This window comes from Stegostoma tigrinum, chromosome 24 (assembly GCF_030684315.1).
Source record: "Stegostoma tigrinum isolate sSteTig4 chromosome 24, sSteTig4.hap1, whole genome shotgun sequence".
Classification (NCBI taxonomy): domain Eukaryota; kingdom Metazoa; phylum Chordata; class Chondrichthyes; order Orectolobiformes; family Stegostomatidae; genus Stegostoma; species Stegostoma tigrinum.
In genome coordinates, this window is record NC_081377.1 from 32,265,809 (window position 1) to 32,291,153 (window position 25,345).

Below are 25,345 nucleotides of genomic sequence, written 5' to 3' on the forward strand. Positions count from 1 at the left end.
TTTATATTTTTATGTTAAGGTTTTATTAATGTGAAGCCTAAAACCGGAAGATACTTTTGAGATAAGGATTTTTTTTTCTTTGTCTGGAGTGTTGAGTTATCTCAGCAACAGCCACTTTGATTGTCAAATGATGAGGGCCAAAAGCAATTTTATTTTTATTCCAACTGGATATTCCCTATTCACTGCAGTTGATTAAAATTATAACTGCATTATTTCAAACTCTTGCACTATAAAATGACAATCATCAGGGACTAATCTGTGTGTATGATTGGTTATTTCCTGAAGATCCAAACAGTTTCAAATTCTTAATTAAAAAAAACTGAAAGAATTGTGATGCTGGAAATCAGAAACAAAAAAAAACAGAAATTACTGGAAAAACTCAGAAGGTCTGGCAGAATTTATGAAGAGAAATCAGAGTTAATGTTTTTGTGCAGTGACCCTTCTTCAGAACTAAGCCAAGGCAGTCAAATAAGTTCATTGCTTGATTTGCATAGGTAGCTTTTGTTGTGCACAATCTGCAATAATGGACAGTTTGCAATAGTGTGCTTCCGTCAATTTTGTGCTGCCACTTTGTTTATCCTTTGCATTACTGACAGTGCAGTGCACTGAATGTTATGCCAGTACTTGAGGATCTATGTTACTGTGGTCAAATCAATTGTGAATAGACATTCCACCTATAGTTGGAATTACCACAAGACTAACGTGAATTAGATTTCAATGCAAGCATTGATGAGGCCCCATTTGGAGTACTGTGTCGGTTCTTAGTCACCAAATCATAGGAGAATATGGACTTTGGAAGGTGTGGTGGTGGGGAGTGACCTTGAGAGGACGTAACATAGACAAGTCCAGGTGTCAGGAATGAAAGCTGAGCACATTATGTGAAAGAAAGACTTTTGAAATGGTTCAAACAAAAACTTTCAGAGCAACTTGCAAATGAACTAAACCTCAGTGACTCAGTTTATCACTAGTATTTATTCAGCAATATGAAAAATGATCCCAGTATGTCCTATACACTAAAAACAGGACAAATCTTAAACAGCTTATTCTGAATCAACAGCAAGGTGGTCGAGGTATTGTCAATTGTACCATTACATAATATCAACAACCTGTCTATTGAAGCACTGTTTAGATTCTGCCATATCCACTCTTTTCCAGACTCCATTAAACCCTTAGTCCAAGCATGGACTAAAGAGTTGTAAATTCCAGAGACTGGTCAGAATGACTGCCCTTGATGACAAGTAGCATTTGATCAAGTGTTGCAACAAGGAGCCCTAACTAAACTGAAGTCCATGTGAATCATTGGGTGAAATACCTTGATTGGCTGGAGTTGTATCCAGCATGAAGGAAGATGCAGTTTTAATGAGACCAAGCACCTCAACACCAGGATATTCCCCAGGAAAACTGGTGCCCTAGGCTCAAGCCCATTATGTTTTGTGTGGATTTTATATAATCATTTTTAGCTGCCTTTTTATTAATGGCCTTTCCTTTGTTATATAGTTAGAAATAGAAATGTTTGTTAATTAACTCCTCTGACAATGAAGCGACCTATGCTTAAATACGGCAAGATCTTAACAAGGTCTAGATTTGGGCACTGATGTAGCAGATACCATTTGCACCATACAAATGCCATGTGTTGATTATCTCGAACATGACAGAACCTAACTACTTCCCCTCGTGGCATTGTTTCTAATCTTCAATGCCCTGGATGGGGGTGCTCATCATTAGCCAGAAACTGAAATGGACCAACCATTTAAATACTACACACCACAAGTCAGAAGCTGGAAATTCTGCAGTGAGTAACTGATCTCCAGATTCCCAAAGACTGTCGCTATTTGCATGGTACAAGTCAGGTGCATGCATAATACCCTGCATTTACCTGGATGAGCATTGGTTCAAGAACACTTTAGAAACTTTACACTGGCCAGGGCAATGCAGGCTGTTTGATCACCACCTTAAAACATATACTTCACCACCACCAATACGCAGTGACAGCAATACGTACCACCTAAAAGATGCACGACAGCAACTCATCCAGACATCTTTTAACAGTATAATGAAATGTGAGGCTGGTTGAACACAGCAGGCCCAGCAGCATCTCAGGAGCACAAAAGCTGACGTTTCGGGCCTAGACCCTTCATCAGAGAGGGTCTAGGCCCGAAACGTCAGCTTTTGTGCTCCTGAGATGCTGCTGGGCCTGCTGTGTTCAACCAGCCTCACATTTCATTATCTTGGATTCTCCAGCATCTGCAGTTCCCATTATCACATCTTTTAACAGTATGGCTTTGAAGGACAAGGATAGGAAATGCCTGAGAAGAGCACCACCTCCAGGTTGCACATCATTTTGATTTGGAACTATATGTAGCATTTCCTTCGCTGTTGTATGAATATCCTAGAACTCACTATCCAACAGCAGTGTCGATGTACCTTCACTACAGAGATTTCATCACAATTGCTACAGAGTTTCAAGAAGATGTTCAACACCTACTCTTTGAGGCAGGCAGTTATAATCAATAAATGGTGGTATTGCCAGTGATGTTGGTATGCCATTGTTGAATAAATTAAATCAAAATATAAATGAACAAAGTTAATCCTGCCATATTAGTCACTGATGAAGGTTTAGTTAAACCTTTTCATGTAAGATTATTAGAATTGGGTGATTACTTTGCTGGGACTGTGTAACTGAGCTCAGCAGATAACAGTGTGTTCCTGGAGAGGAGATTGAAGAGATCCATCACAAAAGAGAGGCTTTTTGGGCCAAATAGTCTCTTCCTTCTGCAAATATTTCTGTTCTTTATCCTCCTGTGGGTCCTGGAATATGTCACCTCCAAGGATTCTATAAGATAATGATCATGTGAGATTGTAACTGTGCAAATGTTCAGGTTATTGGGAGAGAGGGTGCAGCAAGGCACTTAGTGAACATTCTGGTATGAAATGTACCTATTGCCTTCTCATCCATCATGTCTGAAAGTTTCTGCTAGCGGCACATTAAACAATACAGTCCTATCTCAGCTGAAGATATAATTTTGGTTCAACTATGCAAATTAAATTTTTGTTATGACTTGGGATTTTTCCAATACTTAGTTCTTATGTAAACAGCTTGTAAATATTTCCACAAATAGACTGCATCCCTTAACAACTGAAACCAGTTTTTTTCACTTCCTTCTACACTGGGCCATTCAGTAAGCATGCTGAAGAAAACAAGGAAGCCATGCACAATGTGGAAAATATTCACTGCTCTGGATTGATTTATGCAAGTCAGACCCCGCACACCAGATTTATTTACAATTTAAAATATTTTGTTGAAGCAGATAACAAACCAAAATAATGTCCAACAAACTGTAAAGTTACTATAGTAAAGTAGGATGTATTCTACAGTGCTTTTTGGAAAGATTCTCTGAGCCTGACATTGCTTGGATATCCCATCATAGGTGTTTTAAAGAGTCACAGATATGGCTTTAGTGACTGATTTTTAGCTCCTCATCCATCATTAAAAGCACTTCAGCAATCTTCCAGACTAAGATCTAGATAGCAATCGGGAGAAACCCGTCTTCTGGCCACTTATAAGGTACATATCTATGCATCAGCACCTAAACTGAAGCCCCTGCATGGTAATAGGAAAAATATTTAATTTATGAATACCTAGCTCTCAGAAATCCCAAGGTGAAATCAGATCAGTATAACTGGGGCCACCCGACCCCTCAAACACATGGAGCAGCTTGTACAACATAACAAATAGTGTTGGGAATCAGGCTAACATTTCCATAATGCACTCCATGATGAAGAAGCTGACATTTTGCAGTTTATTACCTTTTTCTTTTAAAACAAATTCTTAATGACCTCTTTGACTTTTGGATCATTCAACTGGGGGGGCCCCCAAATTCTTACATTATCGAGAGTTTCTATTCTAGCCTTGGTTTAGCGTTCAATAATTTGCCCAAGACAGCGAAACAGAAATCTTTACACTTAGTTGTTAGACTTGTTCTATGCCGTCAAAGCATTTTTCATATATCATATTCCATATATACCACATATCGATATCCTGATTTAGTTTTAAAGTTATTAGTTGAATTTATTTAACAAAAGATGTAAGTTCTTGTTGCTATTCGTCCATCAATTTCAAGATGATGTGTACTCAGCTTTGTGATATTTTGCCAGGCACCTTGCTGTGACTCAACAGGCTGGTTCTCCACCTACAAATTCTTTGGGCACGTGGAGACAGATGCCCCACAAAGTAATAGGATCCATTAGCAGGATTTGTTTCTATGCCTGTGACTCCTCTCTGCTTTATTATTAAGGCAATTGGACTCAAAGCATTATACAACTTGACAGACAAGTTGTACATTTTGAATAACTGGCAAATGCTTAGTCAACAGTAAGATGCCAGTTTCTGCAGAGAATTTCAGGGTGTCTTCTGAAGCATTTTCTTTGTCCTTCCCTGGAATGCTGGTTACTTAACAGTCAAGAAAACAGAGCACAAATATTTACAATAGAAATCTTTTCATCCTGACTCCTTTTTGAGTGGAAAAACAACAAATGGATAATTATTGCAAGCTCTAATGTAACCCCTTAGTTTATAATACATGAGGTTTTCCTTCCTTAGCCATCAGTATGGCTCAGCCGACTACACAGTTTAGATATACATTATTTTCTCTCCTGTTCCTCTTGCTGTCTTCCATCCATTCTATTTGCAACTGGTTCTTTTGAGATTTCAATCCATGTTTCAAATGGAACAAAAATAGGAGTTGCTGGAATAGCTCAGCAGGTCTGATAGTATCAGTGGAGAGAAAATCACAGTTAACATTTCGGGTCTGGTGACCCTTCTTCAGAACTGTTCTTTAAACCAATACATTTTAAAATGACTAATAGGTCATTATAAGCCAATGCTTGTTTGAATCAATCTCTTAAGCCTGTAGGTTATATAACATGGCGAATCGTGTTAAAATAAACTTGACATAAAAATTCAAACTGCAGTTCTTTTTAATGATGACCATAACTAAATGGGCAACCAAATAATCCTGACAATACCAGGCAAAGATATTTATTTCTGTCACAGTAGTAAAGAAAATTGTGAGCACTTAACACCAGGATATCTTAGTTGACAGTTATGTTATACTGTGCTAATGTTTTCTACTTTTCAAGTACACGATCGTCAAATGAATGTACCTTGATGCATCACACGAAGATGAAAGAATGCTAATGTGATAAACATATTCTGCATTCCTGATACCACTCTAACAATTCATAGCCTAGTTCACAATAATTAAAATATATGGTTCAACTTCTCTATACATGCTTGAGATGTTAGGTAGCTATGATTCAGATATTGGAAGGTCAGTTTTCCACATGCTGCAGTATATTCTGGAACACACCCAGGATTATACTATGTGGTCTTTTGGAAATTCTGTCCTACATCTCTGTGCAGTTGTTATAGTTTAGAGTACAGTACTTTAAACACATCTTAGAGCTGTGTTAGTGCCATTATCGAAAGGCGCAACCTAGGAGATAGACTGAGAGAACAAGATAAAAAGATCAATTTGTCAGTAATGAACGAGAAGATGACAAAATATAGCGACAATTCCGTGAAATCACTGGGCACAGAGGAAGAGGCAATTTGTGTTATAAAGTTGTCATTTTCTCCAGAATCATTTGAGATTCATGAGTGAATTCACTGCCGCAAATCCTAGTTGAAATTAGGCTTAGTTGCTGATAACATATGGGAAGGATACCCATGAGAAGTATTTGACAGGTGATATGTTCAGTCTTCACAAACAGTCATAGTTTATTACAAATGTATGATGTAATCAGCTTTAAGGTCTGAAAAACATGATATTTTGTGAGGCATTGGAGACTGAGTACACTTTACTGTTATCCAAATGAACTAAACATTAGAACAACTGATATTGCAACATTGGAATCTAGTCTTGGAATTCCGTAGAATTGGCACAGTCCTTTTATACCTTTGGTAGGCAGAGCTTACCTCATGATGTCAATTAACCCTTTTAGGTATTTATGCAATATCTCCTTGGAAGCTTTTCCTGCTTATTATTTAGACAATTGTCTCCCATAAATAAGTTAACCACCATCCCATTTCTGCCACAAGTCTCTGACTTTATCAACAGTAGGCAATTTGGTTGGCTTGAAAGTCTGCTGCTTGAGTATAACATATTCACATTGACTCTGACTCTGACTCTGTTTCATTGCGTTAAGATTTTGTAGAAGTTTTGCTGATTTTTCCTAATGGGCTGTAGCATTTTCCCAATGACAGATTTTGACTAATTGACCTGAAGATTCCTGCTTTCAGTCTCCCTTCCTTTTTGAACAGGATCATTGCATTAGAAGTCCTCCAGTCAGCCAGAACCCTCTTGGAATTCAATGAGTTCTGAAATATTTGGCATAATGCCTTTATTATCTTTGCAGCCACTTCCTTTAAAATCCTTGGATGCAGGCCCTCAGATGCTGGTGATGTGTCTGCTTCTAATCCTATTAGTTTGTCCATGGTAGACACTGTTTTAAAAAAGAACTTCTCTCTTATTAGCACCTTGCTTGTCTGTTATCTTTGGATGTTTATAGTGAAGATTCATGCAAAATACTGATTTAAATTATCAGTATTTTCTCTGCTCCCCATTTATTAATTTCCCAGTTGCATCTTCCAAGGCTCCCACATTCATCTTCATGACACTCACTCTCTCTCTTTAATATACCTACAAAAGCTCCAGCTGTTTGATTATGAAATTAAGTTGGCAAAAGATATAAAACAGTATTCTCCCCAGTTCTGAAGATGGACCCAAAGTGTTAAATCTGGTTCTCTCCTCAGATACTGCCAGACCTACGATTCTCCAGCAATTTCTGTTTTCATTTCAGATTTCCAGCATCTATAGTTCTTTTGGTTTTATTTCTCCCTGAATATTTAGTTTTAAGTCAACCATTATTCATTTCTTAAAAAGAAAGGTTCCCAATCCTCCGACATCCGTCTAGATTTTTCCACTTCGTATGCCTTAGAATTTGATTGAACATTCTTCTTGATACATTTTTTAAATTGTGGTTGGCTCACTGACTTGGTGGAATAAACCTTTGCTACTGTTGATCAACTGACTTTCCCCTTGGTTCATTTCTCCAACTGGCTTTAGACAATTCTCTTTTCATACCTCCGTAATTACATTTATTCAAGTTGAGGACACGGGATTGTGACCTTAGCTGCTTTCCCTGAAACTGTATTTGAAATTCTAGTATTTTGTCATTTCTATCCCGTGGACAATTTTGAACTACAAAATGAAAAAAATACTGTATATTTATTTTCTCCCAGCTGGACGAAGGAGGGTTTTTTTTTGCTATTTTCCCCTTGTGCTTTTCACATTTTATTAAGAAGTAAAATGTTTCATGTCAGTTCTGCTCCTTTTCAGTGGTACACAAACTATTTCAAGTTAAAAGAATGGTGCCATGCTGTTATCATGTCTTAAAGAATATTTCAGTTGCAGAGCAAAGAATCAATTTTTGCACTTGCTCTAATGGAATTGGCATGCTTCAGGTTTCTGACATTAACCACTGTACCCTAGTTTACGACTTGGATTGTAGCTTTAATGAGACTGTGTGTGGTGTTCACAATATTTTTCATGATATCTAATAATTTTAAGCTTCCAGAGGTAGGCTTAGTACTGATGTCAGTGCTGTCATTTTAACTACAGGTTGCTCTGCTAATTGAAGTTTGTGTGCATTTGAGCAGTTAAAGTAAACTCCATTTTCAAAATTAAATTCTTTCTACCTCCTTTGATGATGGCTTTTACAAACCTGAGAATAGAAATCAGCTCTGGTCAGACTGCATTTGGAGTATGGTGTGCAGTTTTGGCTTCCATATCTAAGGAAGGATGTGTTGGCATTGGAGGGTGTCCAGAGGAGGTTTACGAGAATGATCCTGGGGATGAAGGACTTATCTTATGAGGAGCAGTTGAAAACTCTGCATCTGTAGTCAGTGGAGTTTAGAAGGAAGGGGGCGTGGTAGTGTGTTGGAATCTCATTGAAATGTACAGAGTACTGAGACATCTGGATAGAACAGATGTAGTGAAGTTTCCTCTAATAGGAAAGATCAGGACTCAATAGCATACAATCAGAGTGAAGGGATGACCCTTTTAACTGAGATGAGGAATTTTTTTGGCCAGTAGGTGGTGAATCTGTGAAACTGCCATAGACGGCTGTAAATGCCATGTTTTTGAGCATATTCAAGACAGTAATGGGTTCTTGATTAGTTATGGGGGGAAGGTGGACAACTGGGGTTGAGAAACATATTAGCCACAATTGAATGGTGGAGCAGACTCGATAGGCCAAAACGGACAATTTAAATTTTTCCACATTAGCCATTTGCCTGATCTCTGCCTGCTCACACAACCAATCTATTTAAAGAACATAAAACTGTACAGCTCAGGAACAGGCCCTTCAGAAAACCGTCTCTGTCAAACATAATACCATTCTAAACTAATGTCATCTGCCTGCATGAGACCTTTGTTCCCTGCCTGTTCATGTGTCTGTCTAAATGCTTCTTAAACATTGCTAACATAAATGCTTCTGCCACCTCCCCTGGCAGTGCATTCAGGCACGTATCACCCTCTATGTAGAAAAACACTTCGCTTGCACATCCCCACTCTTATCATAAATCTATGTTCCCAGTATTTGACATTTCCACTCTGGGAAAGAGACTCCCACTATCCATCCCCCTCATAAATTTACATACATCTCTTAGATTGCCCCTCAGCCTCTGACACTCTAGCGAAAACAATCCATGTTTGGCCAATGTGTATTACAGCCATTGCACTCCATACCAGATAACATCCTGGTCAACCTCTTTTGCACCCTCTCCAAAGTCTCTATATCCTTCCTGTAGCGTGGTGACTAGAACTGCACACAATACTTCAAATATGCCCTAATTAAAGTTGTATACATTTACAACATGACTTGCCAAATTTTAGACTCACTGCCCTGACCGATGGAAGCAAACATGCAGTGTGTGTTCTTTAGCACCTTATCCACTTGTGTTGCCACTTTCAGAGAGCATTGGACACGCGTCAAGATCCCTCTGCATATCAATGCTCCCAAGGGTCATGCCATTTACTGCATACATTTTTCTCGCATTTGACCTCCCAAAATGCATCACCTCTCACTTTTGTCGATTAATCGACATTTGCAATTTCTCTGTTCAACTTTCTAATTGTCCGTATCCTGCTAAATCCTCTGATGACCTTCCTCCGCCAATTTTTGTACTGTCAAACAACCTACATTTTCATCCTAATCATTATAAACAACAGTGGTTCCAGCACTGATCATTGTGTGACACCAGTAGTCACAGACCTCCAATCAGAAAAACACCCTCCACAACTACCCCTCTGTCTTCCATAACCAAGCCAGTTTTGTATTCAATTTGCCAGCTCACCATGGATCCCATGCAATTTAATCTTCTGAACCAGCCTAAAATGAGGGACCTTGTCAAATGCTTCTGTAAAGTCCAAGTAGACAACATCCACTGCCGTACTCACATCTTAATCACTTCCTCAATAAACTCAGTCAGGTTTGTGAGACAAGAACTTCTCTGCATAGAGACATGCTCACTCTCCATAATAAATGCATTCTTTTCCAAATGTGAGTAAATCCTGTCCTTAGGAAATCATCTTCAATATTCTTTTGTTATATCCTTGTGTTCTATGTTCTATGTTCTCTTCATTCATTTATTTTATCTATCTAGGTGGATTAGTAAATTTGGCAACCATAATTTTGGTCCCTTTAACCTAATCATTTGTACAAATTATACAAATTTTAAACAGTTGAGGCCCCAGAATTTGCTATCCTGTAACACAGAACTCGTAACATCTCACCAACCAAAAATTGACCCATTTATGCCTGTTGCTTCTTGCTAACTCGGCATTCTGCTAACCATGCCAGTATGTTAATCCCTATACCGTGAGCTTTACTTCCTGTAATAACCTTTGTAGCAACTTATGAAATGCCTTATGATTATTCAAGTACAATACATCTATAAACACGTTACTCCTTCATAGAACTCCAATAATTGTGATTTCCCTTTCACAAAACCATATTGACTCTGCCTGATTTATCACCTAATTGCCCTGTTATGATGCTATTAATAATAGCTTCTAAAATTTTCCTTCTGACTGATGTCAAGCCAACTGGCCTTTCATTTCGCACATTCTGTCTCCCTCTGCTTTTTTTTTCAAATAAAGGAGTTACCATTAGCAAATTTCCACTCTAATGGAGCCTTCCCCAAATCTAGTAAATTTTGAAATATTAAAACCAATGCATTAACTATCTCACTAGCCACTTCTTTTAAAGCCATCAGGACCAAGGGCTTGTTAGTTCACAGTTCCAACAATTTGCAAAGCACTACTTTTCTGTGATTATAATTTTCTAGAGTTCTTCCATTCCTTCCAGCTCCTGTTTTTGGGATATTATTTATATCATCTATAGTGAAGACCAATGCAAATAAGAAATGATTCAACTCGTCTGCCATTTATTTTTCCATTATGAATTCCCTGGATTAATTTTCTGTATGACATGATGCTCTGTTAATTCTTATTCTTTGTCCTTACATTTTTAAACTAGTTTTTCCTTTTATGCTATCATTTTTGTCTCCTTATTAATCTTTTAGGCTTTCTCTGCTATTTTTTGTATATTTTTTTCATTCCATTCAATTTTCTGACCTGCCATTCATCTTTGGACAATGTCCTTTTACTTTAAGAGTAATACTATCTTTAACAGTTTTAACCAATCATTGGTAGTGGGTTCACCCCTTGGAATTTTCGTCTCTTGGTTGAATGTTATCTATTCTCTTTATTCTGAAATATACCCTTAAATATCTGCCACTATGTCTTTGCCTAAATTGGCAGTCCACTTTAGCTAGCTCTGCTTTCATAAATCATAACTGCCCTTAGTGAAGTTTAAACCATAATTTTTAGGCATACTCCTACAAATGGAATCTAAAATCACTTAAGATCACTGTTACCTAGAAGAGCCTTCACTGTGGTCATTAATCCTATTTCATCATTTAATATCAGGTCTAGTTTGACCTTCTCTGCTTGGTGCCAGAACATGCCATTCTAACATTCTGAGAATTTATCATCTTGGTAGTTCTTCCCAATGTCTTTTTTTAAGTTTAGATTAAAATGACTCCTGATATATGCTGTGCCATTCTGCAAACCCCAAATATTCACTTTTTGATCGCTCCATCCTGTGTGGTACTCTTGGATAGCCTGTACACCACTCCTATTAATGACTTCAGCTCATTCCTAATCTCTACACAAACCATTCCTATATCCTAGTTTCCTGAACTTGTGTCTTCTCTCACTGTTGTGCTAATAACATCTTTAACGAACAGAAGCATCCCTTCACCTTTATCTGGCTTCCTGTCCTTCCTAAATGTCACCCGCCCTCCAATATTCAGGTCCTGATTGAAGTCATCCTGCAGCCTTGCCTCTGTAATGGTAATTACAGCATTCTTGTTTATTTAAATTTGCATTTTCAAAGATGCCAGTCATTTGATGAGACATTAAACAGAAGCCTTATCTAATGAGATGCATGATAAAAAATACCTTTGCTTGAGTTAAAGACCAGAAGAGATGTCCAATATTCCTCCCTCAACCACATAATAGGACTTTGACTGACCAAAATCACGTAGATAGCCAACAGAGAAACATGATTAGCATCTCACTACTCATCCAACTAGAACCACCGCAAGCTAATTGGGAAGTATCCAGATGCCAAGCGCAAAACTAGCATTTCACTTGCTGGTGAATCAGCCTGACATGTCTAACTCTGCCTTTTTCAGATGTTGGAATATAAAGTCTATCTCCGTACTTTGAACTTCTGAACTTCTATTGCGAGTATTATCTTAGAATATCACTGCCACAAAGAGGTTATTCTCCTCAAATTCATAGCTGTTGAATTTAATTGCAATGTGGGATTCTCCAAAATAGAATCATTTAAACACCTATGTGATGATTTGATTGGTCCTAGTTAGTCAATAGATAACTATTATCCATGGGTTTGAAACTTGGATACTAAGAACCAGGAAGTCATCATTAATGAATTGGAGAGCAATCCAAAACACCACAAAATGTGAGAGTGCACCTACCACTGTGTTCTTAACAAAGACTGAACAAACATCAGATGTGATCAACAAGGTGTGGAGCTGGAGGAACACAGGAGGTCAGGCAGCATCAGAGGAACATGAAAGCTCACCCCCCTGAAGAAGGGTCCTGACCCAATACATCAGCTTTCCTGTTCCTCTGATGCTGCCTGGCCTGCTGTGTTCCTCCAGCTCCACACTGTGTTATCTCTGACTCCAGCATTGGTAGTTCTTGCTATATCAGATCTAGCCAGGTGGTTTCACTGGTTGAGGATTGGAACTTCAAAAGTGCCCAAATGGTTTACACAAGAACAATTATGATAGGCATTAGGCCATTTATGAATAAAATAGCTTGTATAGTTACAGTATAGGCACATTTTATTTATGATAATAAAGTGTGAAGCTGAATGAACACAGCAGGTCAAGCAACATCTCAGGAGCACAAAAGCTGATGTTTCGGGTCTAGACCCTTGATTCTCCAGCATCTGCAGTTCCCATTATCTCTGACATTTTATTTGTGCTTTTTTTTGTTGTATTTTGGTAACCAGGCTCTAAGCTGGTACTCCAGCAGCTGTCTTATGAGATCTGAGTTTTTTTAATCAGCAGTAATGATAATGTGGAATCAGTGTGATGGGAGGACCTTCAGAGTGGGTTACAATATGTTGGTAAACCCAAAAAGTAAGTGAATTGATAATACAGACGAGATATAAGTGCCTAGGCCTGAAACGTCAGCTTTTGTGCCCCTGAGATGCTGCTTGGCCTGCTGTGTTCATCCAGCTTCACACTTTGTTACCCTAGATATAAGTGCTGCCTGTTTCTTGCCAGCTTTATTAATGTCTTATTTCACTTCATCAAAACACTAAGTAATTGAAGAGAGTGTCATTATGGTGTTAAATGAGCAAGGTGAGCTGTGATACACTGCTAGGGGCAGATATGATTGTAAGGGGGCTCAACAGCTTTTGTCCGAATTTAGAACTAGTCAGAATAATAGATTTAAAGATTGAAATATGAAGGAATTTTTTTGATTATCATAACTGTTTGGAATTCTCTCCCTGGCCTTTGGCTATTGAGTTATTTAATATATTCAGAGTTGAGGTGGACACATTTTAGAATTATTGGGGAATAGATGGCTATGGTGAATGTATTAAGAAAGTAGACTTGAGACTAAGATCAGAGCAGTAATGAACTTATTGAATGGTGGAACTGGCCCAGGGGCTGTGTCACCTTCTCTGCTCCTTGTATTCTTGTGCCTCACACTGAGCAGGGTGGATGACGCCAGGCTGTTGCATGTTGCTACAGGCAGCTGAGGGTGATTGCTGAAGACTAAGAGCAATGAATGAAGGTCATGCCCTGTGAGACTGGGGAAGGTGGACAGTAGGATACAGTGAGGGTGGGTGAGGCTGGCAGTCGCAAATGATAAGTTTACTCTGGGCATAAGAGACTAAACTTGGCTGTCTCTGTGGATCTGTTTGGCTCAGTAGGGTGACAGGCTGTGACTTGTCCATTGTAGTCTGGATTGCTGCTTAACCATTTCATGTTCCATAGGCTGGCTTTATTGACTTCTTTAAGCAACTAAGTTGAAAGCAGCTCCATCAGAGATCATATTACTATGGCCAGTCACCGTGTTTGAGCTGTGTACGAATACATTTCCCTAAGCATTTCTGATCTGCAAAATCAGACTGCAAGTTATCAACATTCCCTGACCCACATTTTGACCATTGCTGTGTTCCCCAGGCCTGGATAACAGTGTGCAGAAATATCCATTTGATCAATGGCAGATGAATGGAGAGCAACTCCTGCGACTATCACAGCAAGACCTGGAGGAGCTTGGTGTGAAACGGATAGGACACCAGGAGCTGATTCTGGAGGCAGTGGAGCTACTGTGTGCACTGGTAAGGAAAGGGTATCAGTTTGAGTGTCATATGACTTATCACAAGGAGCTATGGATTGTTTTCATTAATTCTGTTCCTGGAACTCCACTTTACATTGTGACTGTTACATACTTGTGTCAGTCAGTTATCGAATCCCTCAATTGGTTAGATTTAACCCTGGGAATGATACCTCACTGGCAATAACTCCTGACTGTGCTACCCTCACATGTTTGTTTAGGCTGGAATTGATATATTGGACTAGTCTCTTCCTTTTCATGAAGTTTAACTAGATGCACAAGAGAACCATATATAACTGATTATTGGTGTAAAGAATCAGGAGTGGTTTAATTGTTTGATGATGATATTTGTTTCAGGATGTGGTGTACATTCTCATTTAAATGTAATGCATCATTTAAAATGCATGCCCTGTAATTATTCCCACAGATTCAGTTTTGAACCAGTTCCTATAATCTGCCCAATTACTTCTGTCCTGTCCAATTTTAATATTGGCAAACTTAATAGTTTTATTTTTGATTTCTTCATTTGTTTCACATTATCAAACATTAACATACACCAAACACAACATTAGTCCTGGAACCAAACATCTATTTATTGTACTCAGCTACTCATTGATTTCATAATGGCAGGGTAACAGTTATCAGCAGGTGTGTAGCATTATTCCATCTACTTTTGTATCATTCTAAATTTAATAACTCTGAATCCCGTTTGACGGTAATTTCTTCAGTACTTTCTTGCGTACTTGTTTAGCATGTTCTTGCTCAAGTTTGACTTCTCCCTTGAACAGAAAATGCACAAGGTAACTCGTCATATGTCACAGCTCCATTATTTTGCTGGTTTGCTGCAAAGATAAGTTCTTGCCACTCCCTTTGTATCACCTGAGTCAACAAATTATTTATCTACTTTATAGCTGCCCTCGTATGAAATGCCTTTCTGTCTTCTAATGTCATGCACCATTTGAAAGTCCTTTTAAAAGTACAGGGTCTTATATCTACTGAATGATCTTGTCAACTAACTACAATATATTCTCAAGGAATAAATTTAATAAATTTATCAAACAAGATCCCTCCAATAAACCTTATTCTCCTAGACACCACCCCATGGTCTCTTACCCTCCCTCGACCTCACAATGTGCGGCCCTCTGCTCCGAACCTAACCTCACCATCAAACCCACAAATAAGGGAGGCGCAGTAGTGGTATCGTGCATTGACCTTTACGTGGCTAAGGCCAGGTGCCGAATCTCTGACACCACCTCCTACCGTCCTCTTGATTTATGATCCCACCTATGACCACCAAAACATCATCTCCAGACCATCCATAACCTTGTTACCTTAGGTGACCTCCTGTCTACAGCCTCCAACCTCATCATTGCCCCAACCCTCACTGCCCGTTTCTATCTCCTTCCCAAAACCCTTAAACCTGGCTATCCAGGCCAACCCATTGTCTCTGCCTGCTCCTGCCCTGCTGAACTTATCTCCGGTTATCTCGGCTCTGTTTTCTCCCTCCTGGTCCAGGAACTCCCCATCTATGTCCAGGACAACACCCACACCCTCACCTCCTCCAAGACTTCCAATTCCCTGGACCCCAACACCTCATTCTCACTGTGGACATCCAATCCCTGTATACTTGTATACCCCATGCCGATGGACTAAAAGCCCTCCACTTCTTCTTGTCTCACAGGCCAACCAGTCCCCCTCTACCAATATCCTTATCCACTCAACCAGACTTATCCTTACCCTTAACAACTTCTTCTTTAACTCCTCTCTCTTCCTACAGGCTAAGGGTGTGACCATGGGCACCCACATGGGCCCAAGCTATTGCTGCTTCTTTGTAGAAGAACAGTCCCTCTTCCGCTGCTATACTGTCGCCAACCCCCACTTCTTCCTCTGCTACATTGGCAACTGTATCAGCACTGCTACATGCTCCCATGAGGAGCTTGCACAGTCCATCAACTTTACTGACACGTTTCAACCTCAAATTTACCTGGACCATCTGTGATACCTCCTTCTCCTTCCTGCACCTCTCCGTCTCCATCGATCACCTCAAAACCGACATCTATTTCAAGCCCCCACCAACTCCCACAGCTATGTAGACTACACCTTCTCTCACTCATCTACCTGCAAGAATGTAATCCCCTACTCCCAATTCTTCCACCTTCCTGCATCTGCTCCCAAGATGGGGCACTCCACTCCTGCACATCCCAGATATCCTCCTATTTCAAGGACCATAATATTCCTGCCTTCAGTGATTGAAAATGCCCTCAACCGCATCTCTTGCATTTCCTGCACTTCTGCCCTCACATTCCCTCCCCACTGCAACAAAAACAAAGACAGAATCACCCTTGTCCTCACATACCACCACACCAATCTCCGCATCCAACATATCATTCTCCGCCATCTACAATCCAACCCCACAACCGAAGAGATCTTTCCCTCTATACACCTATCTCCCTTTCATAGGTACCGCTTTCACCACAATTCACTCATCCACTCCACACTCTCCACCGCTCCCGGCCCCTTTCCCTGCAACCTCGGGAAGTGCTATACCTGCCCCTAGACCTCCCTCCTCACCTCCATTCAGGGTGCAATACAAACCTTCCATATTGGACAGGGGTTCACCTGAACATACATCAGGTTGGTCTATTGTATTTGCTGCCGTCGATGTGGCCTCTACATTGGTGAGACCTCCAGTCGTGAACCATTTCAACTCCCCCTCCCATTCCTTAGATGACATGTCCATCCAGGGCCTCCTGCAGTGCCACAATGTTGCCACCCAAAGGTTGCAGGAACAGCAACTCATATTCTGCTTGGGAACCCTGCAGCCCAATGGTAGCAATGTGGACTTCACAAGCTTCAAAATCTCCCCTTCCCAACCGCATTCCAAAACCAGCCCAGCTCATACCTGTCTCCCTAATCTGTCCTTCCTCCCATCCATGCCCTCCTCCCACCTCCAAGCACCACCCCGATCTTCTACCAACAAGCCTCATCCCGCCTCCTTGACCTGTCCGTCCTTCCTGGACTGACCTATCACCTCCCTAACTCCCCACCTATAATCACCTTTACTGGATCCACCCCCATGTCTTTGGCCAGTCTTGTCTCCTCTCCACCTATCCTCTCCTTTATCTGTCCGCCTCCCCCTCTCTCCCTATTTATTTCAGAATCCCCTTCCCCTCCCCCGTTTCTGAAGAAGGGTCTAGAGCCGAAATGTCAGCTTTCCTGTTCCCCTGCTGCTTGGCCTCCTGTGTTCATCCCCACCTTGTTATCTCAAATTCTCCAGCATCTGCATTCCGTATTATTTCCTAGACTTGGAGACCATTTTTTTAGAGCGTCTATGCTCTGTATGCAACAATTGACAACACCTTCCAGTCGCCAACCATTTTAACTCTGCCTGCCACTCCCTGGGTACATGTCTATCCTGGGCCTCCTCCAGTGTCACAATGATGCCACCCAGAAACTGGAGGAGCAACACCTTGTATTCTACCTCAGGAGCCCCAGATGGCCTAAACATGGAATTCACCAGTTTTAAAATCTCCCACCTCCAGCCTCACCCCATGTCCAAGCCTCCATCTTATCCCTGACACAACCTGTCCATCTTCTCTGTCATCTGCCTGTCTCACCCATTCCACTGACCAATCCCCACCACTCCTCACCTGCACTCCCCTATCACCATTCCGCTTACCTTCCCCAGACCCACCCCTCCTTTCTCTATTCATTTCCTAGCTCTCTTCACCTTCCCCATTTCTGAAGAAGGGTCCCACCTGAAATGTCAACTTTCCTGCTCCTCTGATGCTGCCTGGCCTGCTGTGTCCCTCCAGATCCACACTGTGCTGTCTCTCACTCCAGCATCTGCAGTTCTTGCTATCTCTATCTAATATGAAGCTATGCAATTTTTTTTAACCTGATACTTTGCTTTTCCCTCTTCCATGATATTTTCAAAATATGAATAAACCTTTAATTTTTGGCTGGTGCTTAAGCCACCAATTCTTATTCAAGAGATTTCTGTTGATAGTTTAGCTGTGTTTTGGTGAGAAGGATTCTTGCTTCAAAAGTAACCCATAAAGAATAGAAACTGAAAAAACTGTGGATGTTGTAAATAAAAAAAACAAAAACAGAAGTTGCTGGAAAAGCTCAACAGGTCTGGCCACTTCTGTGAAAAGAAATCAGAGTTCACATTTCAGGTCCGTTGACCCTTCCTCAGAACTGATGATAGCTAGGAAAACGTTGGTTTATATGCAGAAGATAGGGTGGGGGGGATGGCATAAGGAGTAAACAAATAGGCAGGGATTGAGCCAAAGAGACAGAAGAGCAGTTGGATAGACAAAGGAGTGGGTAACAGTCTGGCTCGGAGGATGAATAGCTGATAGTGGAGACTGACAATGGTAGTGTAAAAAGTCAGAAGTCGTGCAACACCTGATGAAGGGGCTACACTCCGAAAGCTTGAGTTCTCAAACAAACCTGTTGGACTACCGCCTCTTAGGAGCAGGAAAGCTGATGTTTCGGGCCTAGACCCTTCATCAGAAAATCAGTTCATCCGGCTCCACATCATGTTATCTCGGATTCTCCAGCAACTGCAGTTCCTATTATCTCTGACTACAGCCTGGTATGGTGTGGCTTCTAACTTTGCCCACCCATGTCCAACATCAGCACCTCCACATAATGAGTCGTGTGTAATGGCAGTGTCGTGTGTAATGGCAGACTGTGATAACAAGACATGGTGTATGGGTTAGGGGGCTGAGACATGGGAGTGTTCAGGCCTTAAAGTTATTGAACTCGATATTGAGTACAGAGGGCTGCACAGTTCCCAAGGGGAAAATGAGGTATTGTTCTTCTAGCTTGCTTGAACTTTGCATAAAGAGAAGAAACTAACTGGTGATAACAATAGAATGGAGAGGGTCTGGACAACGTTTGCAGAATGGTCCATCAGCCCCTATTTATGTACTCAGCCAAGAAATGAGGAAGTTGCTACAACTTCTCACAAATCTCTAGTTCCATCCCAGATAATACTTGTGTGAATTTTGACATAATTAATTCCGTTTATTACTAATAGGTAGAACTAAAATCAGTTGGATTGGATTGGATTTGTTCTTTTTCATTTAAACTTCACTATTCCACATGTGCTACCACAAGCAGCCAAAAGCATACCATAGATCAAATCATGGAATCCCTACAGTGTGGAAACAGGCCCTTCGTCCCAACAAGTCCATGCCGGACTGTCAGAGCATCCCCCCCCAGACCTATTGCCAAAAACCCAACCAGACTACACCTCCCTGAACCCTATGGGCAATTTAACATGGCCAATCCACCTAGCCTGCACATCTTTGGACTGTGGGAGGAAAGCTGAGCACCCTGAAAAAACCCACACAGACACAGGGAGAATGTGCAAACTCCACACAGACAGTCGCCCAGAGGTGGAATTGAACCCGGGTCCCTGGTGCTGTGAGGTTGCAGTGCTAACCCCTGAGGCAAAAAATCTGGAATGAAATTGGGCACGAAATGACTACCTAGTTGCTGTTTGCAGATTGCCCAGTGCCCACGCTTCTTATATTGCAGTTCAATTAATATGGTTTAGCATTGTAATGCTGATCTTTCCAGTGCATTACAGTCTGACCAAGGTAGCATTAGTAAGTGCAGTTTACTATGTGGTTTGCATGGATTTTCGAGGTGTGAGTTTGTCCTTTGTCTGAATATGACTCAGTGTTTCTGGATATCAAGAATGCTACCCTCTGTGTTTCCTTCTAAATGATCTTGTCTTTGCTTCAGACCTATGATTTAGAAACAGAGAATTTGAAGATTTTGATGGAGAAGTTAAGAGCTGTCTCTGGAACCCTTCAGTCCTTCATTATCAGTCGGAGGAAGGTCAGCCCAGGTCCACAGAAACCTTCTGGAGACCTCCTTACCTCTGTCATAGATCTTCTTCAAACCACCAAAGCCATCTTTTCCTGGCTGAACAGGTACTTGAGTAAATAAACAGTGCAAAGACAGGTTTTTGCTCATCAGCTTTAGAGAATTTGAGGCCTTAATAAATTTACAATCCTGCTTCTTTTCTGCCAAACTAGGTACCCTTTTATATGCATAATCAATTATTCTGCCATGAAGAAAGAGATCATCAGGCTATGCATGGAGCTGGCAGAAACTATTCACAAGGTTTGTCACATATACCAAGTCCAGTGTAATTCATAAGTTAAATAGAATTTGAAGCACAACAATAGGTCATTCAGCCCACATGCATGTCAGTATTTATTTTCTCCATGACCATCAAGATCTCCATGTCAAAATATCTTCTTTCTCCCATCTTCCTTGTACTTATCTAGATGTTCCCTCGATTGCATCTCTGTGTGAAATGTTTTAAGATACTAATATGAACAGATATTGAAAATACAAAGAGTACTTTCCTTTGCATTTCTCACGTTATTTCCTAAAAATGCTAGTTTTTTTCCCCCTGCGGTACAGTTCTGTAATGGCAGCTGCCCAAATAGCCATGTTATTTTCTGAGATTGGTACTGGTGGATGTTGACTGACAGACTTTGGCCCAGAGGGTGATGTAATGAAGTTAATTACTCAGTTGTGGTTTCTAATAAATTAAGTGTTTGGTCATTCTTACACACAGAAATAGCTCAGTGCTTTAAAAGATGAGAGTTACTCTTAGTACGTATTTAGATGAAAGACATCTGTCTTAAACGCCAACCAACACTTTTTTTCTGTTCTTTCAATTTTTGCCTCTTCTCTATCTTATCTATATCTAGTTCTAAGGCACGTCTTTGGTCTTCTGAGCTTTACTTTCTAAAGCTTTCTATTTTTATGACTCCATGTCCAAAACTAAACTCTTTTTAGACATGAAAGGGATGAAGAGATGCTTAAACAGATTTGAAAAATGAGGTTGAAGCAGAAAATCAGTCATGAGCTTTATTGAACGGTGGAACCGTCTCAAGTGGTCTTATGGTCTACTCCTATTTCTTGTGTTCCTTTCCCATCTAGTTATCACTCTCTGCTTTGTGAAGTAGTGGTTTATGTTAAAACTACAATGTAAAACCAGGTATGTATGATGGCACCCAATAAGAAGTACAGAGGTCAGGAGAGACAGGATAAGGAGAGATTTGCAGTAATCTTTTTTACACAGGTCTCTTCTCTCAAAGATCTACTTGTCTTTGTTCGTGGTTGTAAATTAATTGAACTGCAGTTAATAGATTGTGAAACTCACAGAAGAGGAGCTCTTGTGTCATACTAACAAGCTAATGATGCAGTGTATGTGCGGTCAAAGCTGAGATGTAGAAATGCAGCTCCTCACTTGAAGTGCAGGCTGGATGAATTTCTGTGGAATTAGCTGCGGGGAGTAACAGCCAGCAGGGTGTCTTCCTCCAGTTGGGTCACCTACTGGAGTGAGGAACCTGTCAATGCAAATCGCGAAGGGAATTATTCAAAGGGAGACAGCAAAGATGTGTGCATGAGCCTATGTGCATGTGCACATTTGGGAAGATGCAAGGAGGTTTCTTTGCATTTTTGCATCATCACCTTTCCACTTGCATCACTCACCAACACCTCCCCCCGACTCCTGTCTTCAGTCCACGTATGCATGTATTGTTTTATCCCCACTTTTCTCTTTGCACCCTTATCCCGATTTGCTGAGTTACTGCTTCACAAGTCCTGAACATTATCATCTGTTGCTCACCCAAGTGCCCATATTCCATGCATGAGTGACTCTTTAACTGTGGAGAGTATTACAACTGGTCTAGAAAGCCAGAAAGATGCACATACCAGTCAGAGGATCAGCAACAGTGTCCCTCATTAACTCTAAGGCAATTGGAATCATTGTAACACTATGCTCCCTCCACATTTGAAATATGCTACTTTTACACACATTGGGAGCATCCTGAGAAAATTTATGTAAACTTTAATGGAAGATGTATTTGGAATAGCATTCCTCAACATCTGGAAATGAAGATCCCACTGAACTCAATGTTACCAATTAATGGATTTACAACGAGTGCATTGTAGAACTTAATTTCAATGTTAGTTCTCTCAGCCACTAATATGTTACGCTGGTACTGAGACCCACAGTGAGGTTTGCCAGGATAAATTATGATGATCTATTCTTTCAAACCTTATATTTGACTCCTGTTTTGTTTAGGAATGCAGCCAGACAGAGAAAGAAAATCGGATACTGAGCATTGTAAGTATAAATTAATATTGATTTTCTGTTGCATTATAATTCGTCTTTCCAGTAAACATTTGTGTCCCAAATCTTTATAATGGATGTTAATTGCTGTGCTAACTCTCGCTGATAATTTCAGCTGGTACAATACTGGAGCTCTGAGGAAATGCTGCTGTCAGAAGTATGCTGTCTTTCAGGTGACACTTTAACCAAGGTCCCATCTTACCCTTTTGGTGAACATAAAAAATCCTATGGCTTTATTCAAGGAAGAATGGAGAAGTACTCCTTATTGCCCTGGCCACTTTCTTCTTGGCTAATGTCACGCAGACAAGTTATCTGGCTATAATTGTAATGTTTAGGGGAGTTTGCTGTACAGAAATTGATTGCCATGTTTCCTGCAAGACAACAATGAAATTAGTCATTTCATCATACAGAACTTAAGCCTTGCTCAAAAAGGCACACATTGGCAGAACTTTTTGTCTCTGCTATTCAGGACCATTTCCAAGAAATACCAGTATATAGGTAAAGTAATGTGTACTGTGTGACAGGAGAGTGCTGATTAATTTGCAAATCGTTTCTGATCGGTAAGGCTTTTGCATGGAGAATGTATCAGTTAATAATGACTGACAGTTAATTGTTGAATTTCGTTTTAATTTTAATTCCTGTAGCTTTTCTTTATCACCCAGAGTCCACTAGCCAGCCACTCAACACTTACATGAGGAATAAATATTACTTTCCATTTACATTCACAAGAATCATACAGTACAGAAGAGACCCTTTAGCCCATTAAGTCTGTAGCATCAAAATATACTACTACCTACTGTAGTCCTTCTTCCCTGCACTAGGCCCATAGCCTTGAATGCTATGGCACTTCAAGTGCTCATCCAGGTTTTAACATTGTAAGGATTTCTGCCTCAACTATCCTCTCAGACAGTGCATTTCGGCATCCCCCACCTGCTAGATGAAAAGTTTTATTTTCTCAAATACTCTCTAAACCTCCGTCTTCAACTTAAAAATGATGCTCCCTTATTGTTGATCTTTCAGCTAAAGAGAACAGCTCCTTTCCTTACACCGTGTCCAAGCCCCTCATAATCTGATATGCCTCTATCATGTCCCTCCTCAACCGTTTCTGTTCCAAAGAAATTAGCCTGAGCATATCCAGCTTCTGTTTGTAGCAGAAATGCTCTATCCCAGCTAACAGTTGATGGTTCTCCTTTTCACCTTCTTCAGTGCAATCACATTCACATTGATATTTATTTCAAATTGTGATGAGTGTAAGATGAACAGCTTCAACAAAATGTTCTTTTTCAGCAACACATCAAAACTGCACCTTTTCTGTCTGAAAAATGTTGCAAAGAATATCTTGAGTTTGTGGAAGGTGTTATTTGAATGCTGGGGATCTAACTATTGAATGTAACATAATAGAACATAGAACAATACAGCGCAGAACAGGCCCTTCGGCCCTCGATGTTGCGCCGACCTGTGAACTAATCTAAGCCCCTCCCATCATCATCCGTACACTTATCCAAGGACTGTTTAAATGCCCCTAATTTGGCTGAGTTAACTACATTGGCAGGCAGGGCGTTACACGCCCTTATCACTCTGAGTAGAGAATCTGCCTCTGACATCTGTCTTAAATCTATCACCCCTCAATTTGTAGCTTTGCCCTCTTGTACAAGCTGAAGTCATCATCCTTGGAAAAAGACTCTCACTGTCCACCCTATCTAATCCTCTGATCATCTTGTATGTCTCTAATAAATCCCCTCTTAGCCTTCTTCTCTCCAATGAGAACAGACCCAAGTCCCTCAGCCTTTCTTCATACGGCCTGTGCGCCAGACCAGGCAACATCCTGGTAAATCTCCTCTGCACCTTTTTCCAATGCTTCCACATCCTTCCTGTAATGGGGTGACCAGAACTGCACGCAATATTCCAAATAAGGCCGCACTAGCGTTTTGTACAGTTGCAGCATGACATCACGGCTCCGGAACTCAATCCCTCTACCAATAAAACCTAACACACCGTAAGCCTCCTTAACAGCACTATCAACCTGGGTGGCAACTTTCAGGGATCTATGTACTTGGACACCAAGATCCCTCTGCACGTCTACACTACCAAGAATCTTTCCATTGACCGGGTATTCTGTCTTCCTATTCTTCCTCCCAAAGTGAATCCCCTCACATTTATCTGTATTAAACTCCATTTGCCACCTTTCAGCCCAATTCTGCAGTTTATCCCAGTCTCCCTGCAACCTGCAACATTCTTCCACACTGTCCACCACTCCACCGACTTTAGTGTCATCTGCAAACTTACGAACCCATCCATCAATGCCTGCGTCCAAGTCATTTATAAAAATGACAAACAGCAGTGGTCCCAAAACAGATCCTTGAGGCACACCACTAGTAACCGGACTCCAGGCTGAATATTTTCCATCAACCACCACTCATTGCCTCCTTACAGAAAGCCAGTTTCTAATCCAAACTGCTAAATCTCCCTCAATCCCATGCCTCTGTATTTTCTCCAACAGTCTACCATGTGGAACCTTAGCAAAGGCTTTACTGAAGTCCATGTACACCATGTCAACTGCCCTACCCTCACCCATATGCTTGGTCACCTCACAAAACTCAATGAGGTTTGTTAGACGCGACCTGCCCTTGATGATAACCATTCAAATATTGAGCATTATCACAATTTTGCTTATACATGCATTTTTAAGCGATTTTGACTTGTAAGCAATTGATTGCTTAATCAAGAATTTGGGAGATATCGTTGTTTCTGGTACATGTTGATGTTTGTTACCAAAAAACATATCCTGTGTTATTGATAAGAAAGCCAGATGGTGTCAGATAAGGCTGTTATCTGTCTACCTATTTGCACATGTTATGATGCACCTCTGGGGCAGGTAGGACTTGAACCCAAACCTATAAAAGACTGCTTAGTCATAATGTCTTACACTTTTTCTTCATGAGCATTAATTTATTGAGCTATACCTGGCGTAGCTTGTCAGCCAACAACCATAGTTTCAGCCTGCTCCCATCTATTGGAGTGGAAAGATGTTTTTGAAACAACGTTTTCTTGAACTTTCCACATAAATAACTGATGACTTGTCTTGGATTTCCCATGTAAACGTGACAGTCATGAAGGCACAACAGCGCCTCTTCTTCCTCAGGCAGCTCAGGAAATTTGG

General features: G+C 40.6%; 1 protein-coding gene across 1 annotated transcript in view; it reads left to right on the forward strand.

The window, feature by feature from the left end:
• cnksr1 (connector enhancer of kinase suppressor of Ras 1) overlaps positions 1-25,345 on the forward strand; it is a 75,844-nt gene that overhangs the window by 3,377 nt on the left and 47,122 nt on the right. The window contains exons 2-5 of the mRNA XM_048557679.2: positions 13,859-14,016; positions 19,773-19,963; positions 20,069-20,156; positions 22,138-22,179. Coding sequence (XP_048413636.1) covers positions 13,859-14,016; positions 19,773-19,963; positions 20,069-20,156; positions 22,138-22,179 — 479 coding nt within the window. The remainder of the gene's footprint in view (positions 1-13,858; positions 14,017-19,772; positions 19,964-20,068; positions 20,157-22,137; positions 22,180-25,345) is intronic.